Source organism: Sebastes fasciatus, chromosome 11, assembly GCF_043250625.1.
Source record: "Sebastes fasciatus isolate fSebFas1 chromosome 11, fSebFas1.pri, whole genome shotgun sequence".
NCBI lineage: Eukaryota > Metazoa > Chordata > Actinopteri > Perciformes > Sebastidae > Sebastes > Sebastes fasciatus.
The window spans coordinates 26062644-26081971 of NC_133805.1; the positions used below are offsets into that span (position 1 = coordinate 26062644).

General features: G+C 41.0%; 1 protein-coding gene across 3 annotated transcripts in view; it reads right to left on the bottom strand.

The window, feature by feature from the left end:
- LOC141777538 (netrin-G1-like) overlaps nucleotides 1-19328 on the bottom strand; it is a 77435-nt gene that overhangs the window by 33484 nt on the left and 24623 nt on the right. For all 3 annotated transcript variants that reach the window (XM_074651890.1, XM_074651889.1, XM_074651888.1), the window contains exon 3: nucleotides 8054-8697. In XM_074651890.1, the coding sequence (XP_074507991.1) occupies nucleotides 8054-8697 (644 nt within the window). The remainder of the gene's footprint in view (nucleotides 1-8053; nucleotides 8698-19328) is intronic.

Here is a 19328-nt window from a genome sequence, read left to right on the forward strand (position 1 = left end):
GCTCAACTTGCACAAATGAACCATGTTGAGGATGCTGTTTTATTTACTTTTGTGTGGATTCATTGTGTTACCAGAGTAATCAGTTCTGAGCATGATATCTATAGTACGACTAGGTACGGTAAGGGTTGAGCTGGATGTAAGGGGTTACCTACAGCATTAGGTTTTATTGCTCAGGGTCGGCTTTCTCCCCGCTGATATTGAAACACTACTAGATAGATGCAACATATGTGATCGCTCACCATATTTCATACTTCTTTCACTGTGAAAGAGAGCGGGGGTGGCAGCGAGCTGAAGGTTTGCAGTGCATGGCTTTGCAAGATGTGTGTTACTGAAAGGGAGAAATGTGGAGGTTCACATACTCCGGTCTCTTGACTGAAATTCCACCACCCTGACCTCCACACCCTTTCTTTCTGCCTGAAGGGCTCACTACTTCCTTTACTGGTACTGACTTGGCATTGGACATAAATCATGAGGTGCAGAATCATCCAGTGCGAGTGTAATTCCTTGCGATGTTTTAAGTTGCTGACGGTTTTCTGATGCAACTCTATTGTATCTATAAGTATTTAAAGGTGACAACAAACTAATTATTAGGGCTATCAAAGTTAATGTCATAGTAAGGCATTAGCGCAAATTTGTTTTAACGCCACTAATATCTTTGATGCATAAATGCATCTTGCAATTTTTAGGTTGTAGCGGGTTCAGTTTTAAAGCCGTGAAGATTCTGGCATCATATGAAACTAAAAAACCTAAGGAATCCATTGGTACCAGCCATGTCATAAAAGATTGTCGCAGAGGTTAAATAACGCTCCAAACTTAAGCTAAATTTTGGTGAGGAAAAACTGGCATGGCCTTTTTCAAAGGTGTCCCATGACCTCTGACCTTAAGATATGTGAATGAAAATGGGTTCTATGGGTACCCACGAGTCTCCCCCTTTACAGACATGCCCACTTTATGATAATCACATGCAGTTTTAGGCAAGTAATAGTCGAGTCAGCACACTGACACACTGACAGCTGTTGTTGCCTGTTGGGCTTGAGTTTGCCATGTTATGATTTGAGCATATTTTTTATGCTAAATGTAGTACCTGTGAGGGTTTCTGGACAATATTTGTAATTTTTTTGTGTTGTTAATCGATTTCCAATAATAAATATATACATATATTTGCATAAAGCAAGCATTTTTGCCCACTCCCATGTTGATAAGACTATTAAATACTTGACAAATCTCCCTTTTAAGGTACATTTCAAACAGATGAAAAATGTGATTAATTTGCGATTAATCGTGATTAACTATAGACAATCATGCGATTAATCACGATTAAATATTTTAATCGATTGACAGCCCTGGTTTAAATATGAAACGTTGTGACCTTGTGTGACAAAATGATCCTCAAGAAAAACAGGGTGTGGGTGAGTTCAATTGTTCTATGATTGATTTTTTTCTAACATTTTCACCAATTTAAATGACTTATTCATTTTTGACTAATTTTTATATTATCTTTTCATATTTGCAAACTTCTTGTGAACTTTACGCAAACAAGGTGAATTCATATTACTTTTGTCATTTCTGAAATTTAAGTGTGAAATGAGGCAAAAGCATTCACAGATCATTGTGGAAATATAATTTGACATTTATTTAGGCATCCATCCATTCAGAGCTGTGACATTCACAAACATATCCGCAGGTCACCTGACACTGCACATATTCAGCGGTATATGAGTGAAAGTTAATCAGCATTTGTGGAGTATTCTGGGAATTCTCGGACAGGATGGTCATTCTGTGATAAGGCTTTCACATTTGGTTGTAGCCAGGAGGCTGCTGAGTCTGGTCGGAACTCTAATCAGTCTCTCCCCACCCGTCTCCAACGCCCTCTTTCAAGTGAGTTACTGATCCACCTCTGGACAGAAATCGTATGTTTATTTTCTTTTCTTTCTCACTGCAAACTTTTGGTGGAAAATTGAATTTGATACCCGGGGGCAGGATGGAAAATTGGGCAAAATAGCTTATTTTCCTCCCATCTAACCTTTTACTCTTTCTAATGAATAGCAAAATAAGATATCTGTGGGAGATGCTATTCTCTGCTTGGTGGCAAGCCCTGCAATGTAGAACTCATCAATTCATGTTTACAGTATGAGTGAGAATATTGGAAGAGTGTGTCTGACTGCATAGCTTTTATATCGCTCTGATAGATGAATTGCGAATACCACTTGCCACCATTATGAAAAAGTTGTTGTGGCATGTGATCAAAGTCATCAAACATCATAAAGTGTTGTCAGATGTTTTGCCAGTTATGACAGCTCATGTTCAGTGACTGACTGCTGGTTGCAAAAATCTGAACAAATCAAAGATGATTAAAACGTACTAGAGATGTTTGAAAATGTGTGTTATTTAAAGCGTAAACTACAGCTTGCTCAAAAAGGAAACCTCATAGATTAAGCCATAAATCTACTCATTATTAAACAGGGCAAGGCTAAATTTGGAACCACGGCCTGGCAATTCTGAATGTCTCCACGTTTCACTGATGTGTCTCCGATGATTACCATTTAATCAGCTGCAAATGCTCTTAATTACAAGATTAGTCTCCTACCAATTAGCCAACGTGCTAATGGTTCTAATCTGCCATTGAAGTCGACTGAATTCTAATTAGGGACTAACTGTTTCAATTCACCGAGGGCCCATCTGATGGGTCATTACCAACCTAGTTATCCTCATATAAACCAACTGCAGCAAGCAACACAGTTCCCATTTGGAGAGCAGCTGTAGAGGCTTTACGACCATCATGTGGGCCATTTCCATGCATCATGAAACGACAATGTTTCCATTCCCTGAAAATCACAGAGGCATTCTGATGACTCACTGATGGATATATTATACGTCGCAACATTGCAGGCTGTGTTAACGACATGCCGGTAAGCAGACGGAATAATTCTACTGAAAATGTAGGTTTTAAAATGGGGAAAATAGGAAAACCTTTACACTTTTTTAAGTGGAGACGGAGGAATATCTAAATTCAAAGAGGTGGAATAGAATTGGCTCTCTTAAAAGCTGCGCTAATCAATATTTTTTATATTAACAATGGATCAAATTATTGTGTTTGATGTGAAGGGGGATGCTTTTAGTGACAAACCCACACAAATCACCTAACTCTGCAGTTCTACAAATCTTTTTAATATATTTTTGGACTGTTTTTGTTTGTTTTTGGGCCAGCAGACGCATGCTTTTATCATCCTTGTTTCCAGCGATAAAAACTAATAAATGCACTGTACACTACCTGCTCAGCACCAAATGGCATACAGACAAAGTAAGCGACTATCTGCTGAACAAAGTGGAGCAATTAGCAGCTATAAAGTCAGATTTGTCCCTCAGGAGTTGGTGGAGACCCAGTCCGGTCGCACAAAATGGCATTTCAATGACACGAAAATGAGCAAGGCATTTAGCTTGCAATAGCTTTCGGCGTGTCATTTGTATGTCATGTAGTCTGTACTGACTACAATATAAACGCATCCGCATAAATATGCTACGCTCAGAGCTAGTGAAATAGAATAAAAAGCGAGAAAGGCCGCTTATGGCGAGCAGTTGGGGAGGAGGATGGGTCCAACAAACACACGACTTTTGACCAGGAGACCAGTGTTCGTGACCGGTGTTTTGTTTTGTAAGTTACATTAGTGACGTTTGTCACGTGTTTTTTTTAGCGACGTTTGTCACGTGCTTTCTGCACTTATGCTACGTTGTTTCTGTACATATTCTACTTAGTTTACGTACTTAATTCAAGCCCAACCATGACGTTTTTCCTAATCCTAACTAAGTGGTTTTGTTGCCTAAACCTAACTGCGGACAAATGACGTGTGGAAAGCATAAAATGGGTCCTCATGACAAGTGGAATGTCTGTGTGATGTTGTGCTATTTATACGCCTTCCCGTGAGACCGGGTTGAGCAACCAGACCACAGCTAAAAGGAGATTGAATATTGGACTTCCATTAATCAGGTGGCCAAATGAATGGACTCCAAATGAATGCTAATATTGCTATGTGTCTGGTGGAATAAGCAACTGTTTGCTACCAAGTTTGCCATAAGGACTGGGCTGATGAAATGTCCATATTCAGCTGCCCCCAAGTGGCCAAAAATCATTTAATGCAGCTTTAATAAAATGAAAGTTATACTTCATGTACTATAATTTTATCATATTTATTTATTTATTATAATATGAACATAACTTCTTACATTACTTTGCAAAAAAGAACTTTGTCTCCTCACCCGAGCTATAGAAATAATAATCGCCAAACAAAATGTTCCCTTCCTAAAATACAGCTCACGTTTCTTATGGTCATTCATCCAGGAAAACTCAGAAATTAAGGGCATTTCACTTAAAGAGCCCTTAAATCATCATATAATGAGCAATAAAACTTGAAAACGACTTTGTCTCCAGTCTCACCTAAATCACATGAAGTCTTTTCTCCTCAGGGAGGCCAGTAAAACTGCCTGTTTCTATAGCTAATGGTAATGTACCTGAACGTAACTGTGCACACGGAGATCTTTGACTTTTGGCTAAATTCTGCTTCACATAAGACTCTACACTTAAGTTGTTTTTCATCAGAATATAAAAACACTTTTAGATGTCTTTTCTCTCCCGTCTTGTGGCATCTGTCCCCACTATTGTGTGAAAGTAAATAATAAACTAAATTGAACTGGTTTAATTGGAATAAAAAAACACAGTTAATAAACATTTAGTCATACAGTATATTATTCTGTTTACAGCCTTAGCAGCTGACTTCTGCTTGTATAATGGCAATGAGAAATGTGGATGGTGATATCTGTGGGTGTAATTAAAAAAGTGAATTAATTACAATAAGAACATTTGTGTAATTATATAGAGATTAGTAACGGTGTAAAAATGTTCGTATTCATCAAAAGTTGTGGTAATCAACAGGAAAGCTCTCGGTAATGTTGTTATTTAATTAAACTGACAACAATGTTTTAAAACTAAAAAATGTAACCAAAGTAAGTTCGGCTCTCCGGAATTTATGTTCGACCTGACCCAATAATCGTAATATCACATTATGGGGTTATGAGATGTCTCCGGAATCTTGATGTGTGTCCGCAATAAAAAATGCAGAGACATGCATTAAAACTCTTCTCCTCGCCACGGCTCACAGGAGGAAATCTCAGCCCTCTGTCCTTGTCAAGTTAGGGTTATAATAAGTAATTTAGGAGAGTAGGGTTCAGCGTCTGCTCAGGCGGATCCTTTTTTTGCCTGATTCAGACTAATTTTAGAAACAGACTTTTGGACTGGGTTGAATTCAGGTGTCTGGGCCACCTGAACACTTTGACTGCTACAAGTCTACAAGTGCAAATTGTGCAAGACTTAGGCCTTTGCATTTTGAAGCTTTAATCTGTAATATAATGTATTTATTCACTTAGGAATCCTCCTTATAAAACTGCTTTCATAGACCCAATCCCAATGTCCACACTCACAGACTCGCGGCCTTGGAGCCGCGTTCCCGCAAAGGCCGTGAGGGTTTAAGGGCTGTCCAACTGTCAATTTGAGCCCTTATATGCACACTTTCCGTAAGATCGCATTATTGCAGATTTTGCTTGAGGGAATAACCCACAATTCACAGCTTTGTGATGTTAAGCAGGGTTACCAGGGAAAGCCCAGAGGCGTTAAAAAAAAAAAGAAAGGTAAACAGAGGACGGCACATGGGTATTCAGCCTGGCATTTTAAATTTACACAGAAACACTAAATTACCATTAAGCATTTAAAATGGTACATAAAAAATCCATGAAATCAGAGTATATTCATCAACTTTTCTTTTAAATTTGCTTAATGATATTGTTTTGACAAACACGAATCAATTGATTATTTGACGATTACCTCTTGTCTCGTAAGGCAAGAGCCTGGCAGACGTTCAAATCAGGCAGTAAAAAAAGTAAAATAAAATCCCACAATTGTACATAACATGCAAAGTGCTGTCACGTTCGTACTGATACCATTTTGAGCCCTTGCAGCCTCTCACACTCAGGCATTTACCAGGTGACGTCAGTAAGTCCCTGAGGGTTTAGGGCGTAAAGGGATGGTTCAGGTGTTTTGAACTGGGGTTGTATGAGATATTTATCCATAGTAGGTGTATTATTTACAGTAGATGACGGTCAGCGTGCCCCCAGTTTGGAGAAACAGACAGGAGTACCAACACAGGAGCAAAGCATTTCAGTGCTGTAAACGGGGACAGCAGAAAAACATATTTTAGCCACCTAGAACAAAGGCTCACCTTAAAAAATCAATATCTGTTAAAGTGTACGCTATATTAGAATATTTTCGCATCTTTATCTTGCCGTCAGACAGCCCTTTCCTTCTCCCTTCTGATGGGGAACTGAACTGAAAGTGAAACTTATCAATGCTCTCTCTAAAGCCAGCAGGCTCAGATGACAAAAACAGTATTTCACTTTCAGTTCAGTTCAACGTTGGAAATATTATAAATATAGCGTACACTTAAACAGATATAAAACATTTTTAGGTGAGCCTTTTTTTTAGGTGGTTAAAATATATTTTTCTGCCGTCCCCGTTCACAGCACTGTATTTCTTTGCTCCAGTGCCTGTGCTCCTGTCCGTTTATCGATGCTGGGGGCATGCCGAGTAATACACCTACTATGGATAAATACCTCATACAATCCCACTTCAAAACACCCAAACTATCCCTTTAAGGCATTAGGGGGGACATTGGGATTGACTTGCATTCATGTTTAGACTGTGGTAGTTAACCTTTCTGGTCAGTTGATGGTGATTTCTAAAATCATAATTAGCAACATATCTGATGTCCCTTTGTGGAAATGAGATATGTTGGATTTTGTTATGCCAAAACTGGACCACCCCAACAACAACAAGAAGAGGCAACTTCTACACAGAAGACAGAAAAACCAGGTTGGTCTACACCGGGGGTGGTGCCATGTACCACGGAGAAGCCACCGTCTGTAGGTTGTCATTCCAGCTGATCACCTCAGCAGGTGAGCTCACTGATGAGCTCTCTTAAAGTAGTGCTAATCAGTGTGTGGTGTTATGGTTTGAAATTAACCTGCAAACTGTTGGAACTCAATAGCGCATGGTCGGCCACTACGGTTGGGCGATATGTAAAATTTTTCCAACTGGCCATCGTCAGCCCAATAACCGGTGTTTGCCGATGTATTCGCACAGATGCCTATGTGTGTGTGTAGGCGGCATGGCGCGCAGCCTTAGTTTCAGCTCGGAGATCAGCTGTCGTAAAACACTAAAAACAAAATAAAACTCACCAAAACCATCTTTGTTAGTTTTCCAACAATCACCAACTCTGGTTTGGTCGAAATAAACCCTCTCTTTGGCCCACTGAGCAGCGGCTGAGAGGCTCTTGTTCTTCGGAGGCAGACCATTAAATTACCAAAAATAAAATCGCCCAAAATATTGCCCAAAAAAACCAAAACGATGAGCCAATCGCCAATAGCCTATATATTTGTCTAATCGACCACCCCAGGTAATACTGATGTTCTGTGAAAATGATAATAATATAATTCCTATCAATCCCTCCACAACATCCATCATTATTGATCTGGCTTCATCCACTGCTGAGGACTACAGGAATTTGAGGAGTATTGATATCATCACAGAACTCCTACTGTTTGAAAAAATAACTCCCCCGACAAAGGTCAGTTTTAGTTAACAGAAAATTGGAGGCTCTTTTTGTGAAAGACCTCCACTTCGGTGTTTAGGTTTTGTTGACAGCTGTGCAAAGAGGTGCAGCAATGCACCAATAAAGGCAGTGAAGAAAAAAGACTGCAAACAAGTAAACTCGGATGTAACCCATGCACGATTTAAAATATTGACAAATCAGCTCTGTAAATGATTTATGAGGAAGGATTTGAACTCAACATGTTTGTTTAGACCTTAAGGATACACACAGTGTTTTTTGGCGAAAAACATCGCATGTAAACATAACTTTGGTTTGTTTGTCTTTTTATTAATTTATAACCCCAATCTATAAACTGAAGCTGCTTTAAAAGACCAGTAAGAATTATAAAAGAGTCTTACCTGCCCTGCACCTTGATGTCAGAGATGGCGTAGAAGTATCTGGACAGGTTATTCTCATCCACCATGGTGGCTCCAGTGGCTGGCTTCAGCAGCTTAATCCTCAGATCAGTGATGGTGAAGAAGTCCCTCAGGTTCTTGGTGGTATCCAGCTGGCCGTACAGCGAGGCCATGTTGTGTAGCCGAGGCCCGGCAAAGAAGGCAAAGCGGTCCTTTATCTCAAAACGTACCGTCTTGTCGTTCTTCCACACGTAGCCTCGGGAGTAGTCCTCAGTGCAGATGATATCCAGCAGGGTGCGCTGGGTGAGGTCGTTGACTGTCTTGGGCTCCATGGTGAAGGCGTCCAGGCAGTCGGTGGCATAGAACTGGTACGGGGTCCAGGTCCGGCCGTAGTCGAGCGACTTTTCCAGGACCATCTGCTCCGGTCGGCCTGACTCAAAGGTCAGCACGATGTCGTCGGTCAGCTCGATGGTTTTGTTCCACGACAGCGTGATGTTAACCTGGAGGGGCTTTGGGTATTTCTTCCATGAGGTGGACTGCCAAAACGTCGTAGGGTTGCGACCCTCAAAGTCAAACATCAACTCTGGAGGATGAGCCAGCTCCTCAGTGGTGGCGTCACATTCATTGTTGCACATATAAGGATTCTCCTGTGATAGAATGAGATAGATACACACACATGTAAGTGTGCATTGCAAGCAGGGTATGAAAATGCGTATGGTGCAACTCTTGAGATATTGTATAGTATAGAATGAGTTGTTACAAAATACAGTATTTTCAAAGTGCAATGCCCAAGATAAAAAAAATTAAGTAGTTTAAATTTGGGGTTGAATTCAGGGACACTAGCCTATACAATATGAAGAGGAATGTGGACCCAGTGAGGTAGTACTTTATTCTAAAAGTATATGTCTTCACAACATTGCAATGCATTACTTGTTGAACTCTGGGGGTGTGATTCAGTGCAGCTTATTTCATATAAAAAGGCATCAATAACCAAACATGTAACACGTTATTGTACGTAATGTTGTAGGCATCATATAAAACTAGAAAACCTAAAGAATCCTTTGGTAACAACCAATATCATACTAGCTTGTCGTGAAAGAAGGCTAAATAATGTTCCGAACTTGCGCTAAATTTTGGCGAGGAAAAACTGGCATGGCCATTTACAAAGGGGTTCTATGACCTCTGACCTCAAGATATGTTAATGAAAATGGGTTCTATTGGTACCCACGAGTCTCCCCTTTACAGACATGCCCACTTTATGATAATCACATGCAGTTTGGGGCAAGTCATAGTCAAATTCAGCACACTGACACACTGACAGCTGTTGTTGCCTGTTGGGCTGCAGTTTGCCATGTTATGATTTGAGCATATTTTTTTATAGTAAATTTACACAAAAACACATTTTGCATATATATATATATATATATGCATATACAGCATACATGCAAAATCATGGCAGTATCTGTAACGATTCAAGAAATACACAAAAGCCAGACCCCTTGACAATACAACAAAACAAAACATTACACCTACAGTAATTATACCAGAGCCAGGTCATAAAATTAATCTTTCTCAATTTGCTGACAAGTGGTCTAGAGCATGATTTAATTGATTTCTGTGTTAGACTGCTTGACTTCCCTTTTGAGACCTTTGGATTGTATCAGAAAGTAGCTCTCCCTGCTAGTTTAGGAGTAGATAACTCTACAGCAAACTAACGAGTTTGATTAATGGTGAAAAGATTAGAAATCAAAGCCCATGCTGAAAATATCTGAAATTATAGCCAGTTTACCGTTGTGCAGGAAAGGTTTTACACAATAAAAATGATTAATGATGAAGAAAAATAGGGATAAACTGCTCTCAAATATTTAGTTTTGCATAAACTATTCAGAGGAAAAGTAGAATCCTAGATCACTTATTATTTTAAAGCAGCCCGCGTTAATAACAGTCTCACCCTCATGATTACAAAACCTAAAGCCTCTCCCAGGTCGGCTGTTGGTCCACTTCGCCGTGAAAGGTCATTTGCTTTTCCAGTGCCTCGTTGGCTCGTCATCTTATCGTGATTCCACCACCGTACTCAACAGCACTTCTCTCACATTCAAGCCGACGTGTATGTTATAATGTGCGCAAGCAATGCCGGCCTTAGAGCTGCAGGAGACGGTGACCCTCTCATTACGATGACACCGTGGATCCCATATTCTCGTTCAGCGCCATTCCCTGCCTACAACCGCCACCCAAATTGCCAGTGTAATTGATATTCCTGTGTGGTGTTTCAGCTGAGATGGGAATGGAATCCCGATGAGTGTTTCTTATGAAACACGCAAAGGGACATGCATTTTTCATGGGCCTGTGTCTGCTCTATAGACATGCAGCGAGTCTGGGTGTTAGTGTGAGCGTGTTAGCGGGGAGAAAGAGGAGCTCTTGATGCGTTCGTGTTTGTTTGTGAGACGGATAGAGGGGCTCTGAATGTGTTTGCTTGTGTGTGCACATGCAGCATGTATCCCTGTGTGTGTGTGTGAATGGCAAAGAGAGAGAGAGCTGAAACAGAGCCAGAGAGCACACAAGACACACTCCAATTGACATTCCTCTCACCTCTGCTCCAGGAACAATGAGGTTAAGTGCAGATGAGATTCAGATCAACTGTAAAGCGGTTCGATAATCAGCAATCATCTGACACTCTACACGCAAAATTATCTAAAGGTGAGAACAGTGCTATCTGCAGCATTACTCGCTTATCTCTCCGGCATTGCAGTGCGTTCAGCGGAGACTGCCACTTTGTCGGGTGAAGATCACTGGCAGGAATACTGATAAGCACACGCCATTATATTTTATCTACAAAGACCAATGGCTGCTTTTTTGTCTTTGAGTAAAAAACCCTGAATTCCTCTCGCACCAAACAGAAAATGTATTTGATGCTTTATCATCTTCACAGTACGATGTGTGTATGACTTCCCTGTTTTTAAGATACAGATCTTCTCAGTTTCATTATATTTCCTGCGGGACTTTGATATGCTATCAGCTCCTCAGCTACAGTAGAAGTGATAACTATGGGGCGAGGTAGAACAAGACTGAGGGATTGCGGGTCACTTGGCCTGCTCCACCGACTCAAAGGAGCGTTGCATGATCCAATTAGGAGGGTAATAAGGGTTATGCTGGTAAGACAGAGAGTGAGAGCATAAGAGAGAGTGGAAGGGAGAGAGAGTGTTAAACAAGTACACCTTTTTGCGTTTTGTTTTTTTTGAAGGAAGATCTCAGTAGCTAAAAGTATTCTCCACTCACGTCCATGTACACCTACGCACACAAAGCCGACGAAGCTTGAAAGGCCGCGCTGAAAGCATAAACGCAGAGAAAAGGGAGATCTGAAAGAGAGAGTTAAAGGGGTAATAGGGAGGACGTTGACAATAAATTGTACTAGTGTCAACTGTTTTCCAATGATGTGTGCTGAGGCTCGTTATATTCCCCGCTTGTGCTTGAACAGCCTTGGAGGTCCGCTCGGCGCTCAGACCTCGACGCTACATGGAGAGCGAGTGAAGGGAGAGAGAGAGACGCAGACGGTGTAAGAGAGAGTGATTTCCCTGTTGTCGTTCAAGAGCATGAATTTTCACTTATATTTGTTTCATTTGTTGTCACGGTTAGGTTCGGGGCAGCAGCGGGGTGGCCGCCTTTGCATCTTCCTGAAATGGGAGCCTTATTCACAGACGATATAAAGCACTCAGACCGCGGCGTCCGTGGCTAATGAGAAAAACTATTTCCTGACTGAACAGTGAGAAGCAGAGTAAATAGAAGTTTTAAAAAGAGAGAAATTTGCTTCATCACGCCAGCAGAAGACGTGTTCGGAGACCAGTGGAAAGCAAGTCATAAATTCAATCCATAATCATTCTCTCGTTGCCTGCCTCGACTTCAGGCCTTCAGGGAAGTGATCATTCTACCCGTTCACATGTGGGAGCTGGCTGGGGACAAACCTTTCATAAAAGCCCCTTCCGTCATTAATAACACTCAGTAATGTGAACGCACTTTCCCAATCTAACATTAAGTGGCATGCACAGTATTTACTCTCTCCCAGTAAAGCCCACCATACTGGAATGCTTTCCAGGTGAAGGTTGACCGATAGAGACTCAGACAAAGGTGAGGTTCTTTCATCAGATTTCCTGTGGTGTTTATTTAACAACGAAAACAGTGCCTTATGAAGATCAATACCTTCTGTGGTCATTTAAGACCCAGGGCTTCAGTACTGTGCCGCGGGGCAGCTATTGGAAAACAATAAGCCCTCTCAGCTTGATCCTTTACCTGTGATCATGGCTGTGGGAGAGGGAAATAGTCTGCAGAGAATTACAAAGAAACAAGAGTTTTGTACCAAAATGAGATATCGACCGATTGAAAAATGTGACTCACCCTTACAAAAGAATTGCTGCCATGAAAGTATAATTTAGCATGGATTAGTATTGAAGTTATAGGCTTTTACCAAAATGTAATATGTTGATGATGTAATTACATTATTGAGAAATACATTTATTTTTATTTTTTTAAATATTGTAAATCTGTGTGAAATGAATTCATTTTATTATAATTATTAATGCTGGTAGAATATCATATTACAGAATTACTTCACTTATCTAACTTTATAATAATAATAATATAGGTATGGCTTATGATTCAATGCTACTTTTTTCAGTTATTATGTTATGATATACAGTATATGCGTATTATATGAATCATATGAATCATATAAAATATGCTGCATATCAAATGGGCACAATTTTATGCATAAAGACTTGTTTACTTGTTATGATGAGTCCCACTCAGGGGGGGCTTTCTAAAGTAAGAAAAATAACCCTGGTGATGTCATGCTGATGTCATCAGGGTTATCGCAACTAGGGTAGTAACCGCAATATTGCAGTACCGCGCTACTAACAAGCAAACCGCAGGGGATGGCAAGCAACCGCTGCAACCGCTGCAACCGCTACTGTACACGTTTCTTCTTTTTTTAATTCATTGCAATGGGAGCGCCGCATATTTACACTATGCTACAAACGGCAGCAGCGTGATAAGTAGCTGAGCGTCTATTCTGCTCTGAGCGCTGCACGTTTGGTGTTTTTATCTGATCGTCGAGAGTTGAAAAATGTTCAACTTTCAGTAAAACACTGCCCTCGTCACTGTGACTCTTTTACCCAGCTGTCCAATCACAATGGAGGAGGGGCGGGACAAATACCACAGAGACCAACCGTCACATCCTACATGTACAAGTGGTGAATAACAACAACAAAAACAATAGAGGAGAAATGAATACACATAAACCGGCGGGTCTGTCCTCTCTCCCTACGTGCTTCAGCCCTCTCTTCATCCAGAGCAAGTTCTCCTCCTTGTGCTGATATTTTTTATTTCTGCAGATATTCCTTATCATAGCAACCAGATGCAAGCAAAGCGTCTAAGCTGAAAATAAAAAACGCTGCGCCTCATTGCTCTTCTGTATTCTGTATTTAACAATAAACAAGTATTTAATCATCTTTTGTCATTTAAAAAGCAACAATATACCTAATAATGGCCTAACAATAAAGCTTATTTACATAGCACTAAAATTTGGATAAATCAAGTAATTTGCAAAACAAAAAGGCAATAATACTGCATATCACGCTGTTGAGTCAGTCATTATCACCGCACAGGAAATTAGTTACTCTTCTCAACCTGAGCTACAAAATGTATAACAGAGAGTTACAAACTGGGAACGTGTAGAAATGATCTTTCACTGTATTTCATGTGTTGCCTCTAGAGCTGTCATAATAATCGCAAGCAACCACCACAACCGCTATGTTCACGTTTTTCCTTTTTAATTCTTTGCAATAGGAGCGCTGTGTATTTACATTATGCTACACTATTTAAAAAGCAACAATATACCTTATAATAGCCTAACAATAAATCTTATATAAAGTTGCAATATTACCACATATCCCGCTGTTGAGCCAATCATTATCATCGCAGGGGAAATTCCTTCACCACGTCAGCCCTAGTCGCCTCTCTAATAACCTTTTATTCAACAAGATGTTTCTATGCTACATATTTAACTTACATTGTAGGTTCGTAAGTTAAAAGGATCCCCCATTAGGTCATATCATAGAAGTCAGATTAACCCACACCTATTGACATTACATACAGTGCTGCAAGGGCTTCTAATGGCCTGCCTCTTCTTGCTGACATCTCTATTGCCACCATGGCTGCTGTGTAACGGAGAGCACAGCTGGGTTCTATCAGCGCTATATGATCTGTCCGGGGGCAGTGGCTTAGTGCAGGAGGCCTGAGCAGCAAGTCTGCGGCTGGTCGCAGCTAATGATGTCCCGATCTCTGCAGCCTATGAGGTCAATCCAATATCAGGGTGTCACGCAGCAGGAGAGCAAGAGAACAAGGAAGAGAGACAGAGGCTGGAGCTGGGAAATGTGCATCCAAATGTCATTGAGTGGAATATAAAGCATTCAGGACACTCAGGCCTTCAGATTGTCATGAAGGCTCAGTGGATGTTTAGATGTAATTTCATGGTTGTGTTCGATAGTTTAAGGTTTCTATTATAGGAATCAATGAACCGTGACAGAACAAACAACACAGAATATATCTGTTGCACACCGATTATATCAATAAAATCGTAACTACTCCATACAAACAGTAGCATGCACACGCGTGCACACGCGTGCACACGCGTGCACACGACGACGCGATGTGAGGCAGATGTTTAAATGAGTGACATATGGCCTGTGAGATTGACAAAGCGTAACCTCTCGATGTGCCTTTTGACACAAGATGTGGCTCGCCAGATAAATCCTCTGGCCAACGACGGCTCCGGCTGAAGGATGGGCGCAGGCAATCCAACCAATCAGTTTAGTTGACAGATTTCTGGACTTGAAGCTCAGATAGCAGATTGAACTCACCGCAGTTTTCTACTTGAGCCATCTCCTCTAGGGCAAGCTTGTTATTTCACCATTGTGACATTTTAAAGTTTGATATGTGCTCACTTCTTTGTTTCTCTGTAAATCACACTGGGCCACACATTTTTTTTGCTTAGTGAACGCTTTTTAAAATTAATTCGGCTTGACTGATGCACCCTTTTTCAGGAAAAAAAAAAAGAAATATTGTGCTATCAGCAACCAAACAGTCCTGGGGGAAATTTATTTTGGGTGTACACAGAGGCCCACAGCATGTAAAGAGTTCATTCAGTACATAAACTGATAAGCAGTTTAGTCAGAAGCCACAACACTGGAAGGGTATAATAATGAAAATTATACAGCACAGTTTGTCAGCAAGTAATGGGTCAATCAGATAATGACTCATTCAATTTTGATTAGTTCTTTATTCGTCAGAGTTTCCACCAACCCTCCCGCCTATATAAAAACAGCACATACACAGACTGCACTCCTGCATTGAGACTGTAGATGCATGCATACATTCAGTGGAAACTGTATAGAAGGATGAGATGTTTGTTTCAGATTAGAATTAATGTTATTGCCCTATCCTCTGTTACTCTTGCCATATACAACTCCGTAGCCTTGCATGAATTGCATTTTCTTACCAACGTAATGCTCTTATAATATGTTTTTATATTACAACACATTACTTTATTGCACTAGATACAATTCTAGAAACTTTTTAAAATGACAAGTATGATTTGAATTATTAAAGATCATAGTCTTTGAAGGATAATCTCATTTTAGTATGACTTGGGTACGATCATTGTGACGCGCTATTCTCACCAGAGCCATTGCTTAGTGGTCACACGATCAGAAATGTTGAACACAAGCCCAATGTGAAAGCCCCGAAATGCTGATCACAATCCCTTAAAGGAACTGTTTGTAGCTTTTATGGAGAACTGTTGGCAGAAATGGAATATAATATTAATAAGTATGTTTTCTTTAGTGTATAATTACCAGAAAATATGGAGCAGGTCATATTCACGGAGAGCCGGCCGCCATGTTTCTACAGTAGCCCAGAATGGACAAACCAAACACTGGCTCTAGATAGGGACATTGGCGTTTTCACGTCGGCCACCGTAGTTCTCCAAGAGAAGTTTCAGTTGGTTGCAATCTGCAACCTCACCGCTAGATGCCACCAAATCCTACACACTGCACCTTTAAGGCACAGGAACTCGGATGATTTCACAGGTCAAAATTGAAATTAGGAAGTTGGTCTGTTAACTGTGATTTCAATTTACAACGGACGGTGTGGGTAGTTATTTTACCATTCACCTCCACTCTCTCTTTCAAATAAGTTTGGGTGGGTTTGTTCAAAGCCTACAGTACACCATCATCTGACTCCTCGGTCCGTTAATTTTGTTGTAGCATTATCACCATATTCCCCAATCTCAGCAATTATCTTGGTGAGTACAGTGTTACCAACAGTGATGATGGCCAAAATAAGAAAAAAACTGTAACAAACGAGAATTTCCCTTTAAACTTGAATCTTTTGAAGCTTTACTTACCTTTATACACAGTATGTGTGGTAAATCTACAATGTGAAACCTACAGTAATATTACATTAATGAGTCTGTGACCTGTGTGTACTTTACAAGTTTGTGCTGAGTAACTTCCTCGCTACAGATCCTCTGTGGCTGCGTGAGAGAACTCTCTCCCACTGGACCCGAGGTGTTGCTGGATTAATCAGCCCATCATCCTGCTCGGCCTTACACCTCCTAACCTGCCGCATGACACCTGCAGACCTGTCGCTGGCCCAAACCCCCTCTATCACACCTCCGGATGCCCATCCTCATTCACGGCGTGCACCGGAGGAGGAGAATTTTTGACAAATGACAGCTTGGTGATATCACTCGTCTGTGATTCAGTGTTCAGGGAGTTGATCCAGGACCACAAAAATGATGATTTGAGCTGAAGCACCACTGGACAAAATCACAAGATGCCCATTTTGAGACAACAAAAAAATCTCAACTTTCCATCAGCACGAAAAGGCAAGCCCTCTATGCCCTGCACTCACATGGTACTTCGATATAACTGAGGTTGATACGTTTGTGGTGATACACAGAAGCCAGGCCAAAAAGGATGATATCAAGGTAGATCTCGGCCGGCTTTTTCGAAGAGGGAATGCTCAAGTGTACAGCGAACACAGGGACTGGGTGTTGATCCTTTCAGGGCTCGGTATAAGCCCTGACGGAAGAGACAGCTGAGATGAGCCATGGTGAGATATTGGGAGAGTCAGAGCTTTGGCAGAAACTCAATAGAGCTTTAATGACCTGCAGTCAGGGCCAGCAGTGGCTCAACACAGAGCCAGGCTTTTCATTCTTCTGACCTTCAGAGGAATGAAGGACAGGAGGATTGCTCATCTGACCTGTAAGTGCACCATCATATCACATCTGAGGTTGGAGGGTTATGAACGTCTCAGACCTGACAACAGATAATGGCAATTCAATATCATGTTTGTACAGCACAAAAGCACTATTATATACTTTTTCTACCATACCGGTCAACCATTGGCTTACATTCATTTCTCTATAGTATAAAAATCAATTAGCCAAAACTTGCTTGAGTAATGTAATCCAGCAGGCTGTTCTCATACACTGTTCGTACCTGCAAAAAGACATGCGCTTTAATTCGTATATAACCCAGGACAAACGACGTAGAATAAAGAGTGCTAGAGTCCGCGAAGGGAGGAGGTTGGGATGGACGGGTGGGCCAAAAAACACAGGACTTTCACCCAGGAGCTAGCTGTTTGTGACCCGTGTGAAACCAGAGGTCTCCGACTTATGTGTCACGTAACTACCGTACTTACGTAACGCCACTTCCGTAGTTATTTTAACCCAAACCAAAATCTTTTCCTAACCCTAACCAAGTATTTTTTTTTGCCTAAACTTAACCAAGTATTTCAAACGTACTTATTTTAACCCAAATCATGATATTTTTCGAAACCTAACAAGTATTTTTTTTTGCCTAAATTTGACCAAGTATTCCAAACGTACTTATTTTAAACCAAACTACGATCTTTTCCTAAACTTAACCAAGTCGTTTTTTTGCCTAAAACCCACAGGGGCTTGCGCAAGCACATTGATCGCTCGTGTTGCTGGACATCCGTAGGCAAATGCATGAAAAATAACAAAATAACTTTTTTGTAAGTTATCATGTGAACCGTTGTATAAGGATACGTTGAATCCAGTGAGTGTCAACTTGGGAGTCCTAGGATCATTTTAAAGGGTCACAACAAGGAATACGAAATAAAACGAAATAAAAGAATTAAACACAGAATTATGTTTCCATTGTTTTCTGAGAAATTGGATATATTAAGCTCCCTGAGCCTCTGAAAATGAAAACAACCAGAGAATGAAAAAATAAAAAACTGCTCATAAACGGCCGTAACCTGTGATGATATTTCACAGGCAATTAAACAAAAAAGAGATCTCTAATATGGGGCAAACTTTGATCCTGTAGAGATACACCACAATACCAATAATGCCAAGGTTGTGATTTGTAGGTAAAACTCACGTCATGTGTGAGGCTGCACACAGCAAACCAAATGAAAACATATGCAACAGGTGGTTCAGTAAACTGCACATCAGAGGGTACAGAGGTGATGGCTGTAACTTGCCATCGGCGCCGACGTCTGATCAAAACCAAAACACAAACTTCTCCCGGCGCTCGTGTTTCGAATTTGCCACATGCCAAGTACTCCGCCCTTTGGAACGTAGCCCTCGCCAAAGCAGTCCCTTTGAGGACTGCAGTACAGCCAGTCTGGGCTTTTGAAGTAGACTGCTTGGCAAATCAACCGCGCCGCGATCCAGCATTGATTGGGATTCACGGGGCGTCGGTAGACGAGGGGAAACGCACTCCACATTAATTAACACCTGGCCTCATTATCTGTCCCATGTGGCAGAGTCCCACTGGGGTAAATTTAACACCGCCTTATTATCATGGGGGATGGTGGCGCGCTTTCATCAGTGTGCATTTGCTTGCATGTGTGGAAATCTCAGAGAACCGAATCAAAGTCATTTCTACATGTGTATTTGTTGCATTTGTGTGTATGTTTATCTGCATGTAGGGATACCTGCATATTTTTACTGTGTATTAGTGTGTGTATGGCTGCGTGTCTGCGTGTGTGTGAGCTTGGTTGTGTGTGGGATTAGATTCCCTCTGATGTCAGGATTCAATAAAACGCTTTCACATTGCTATAATGAGAGGATGTTTAATTCTCTTTGCTAGATCTCTCCCTCTCTTTGCGGCGCTCTGTATTCCAAAGCAGCCTCTGGATGAAACGCTGCCTGCTTGTGTGGTGAAAAATTATATCTCTCTCTTGTCAAGAT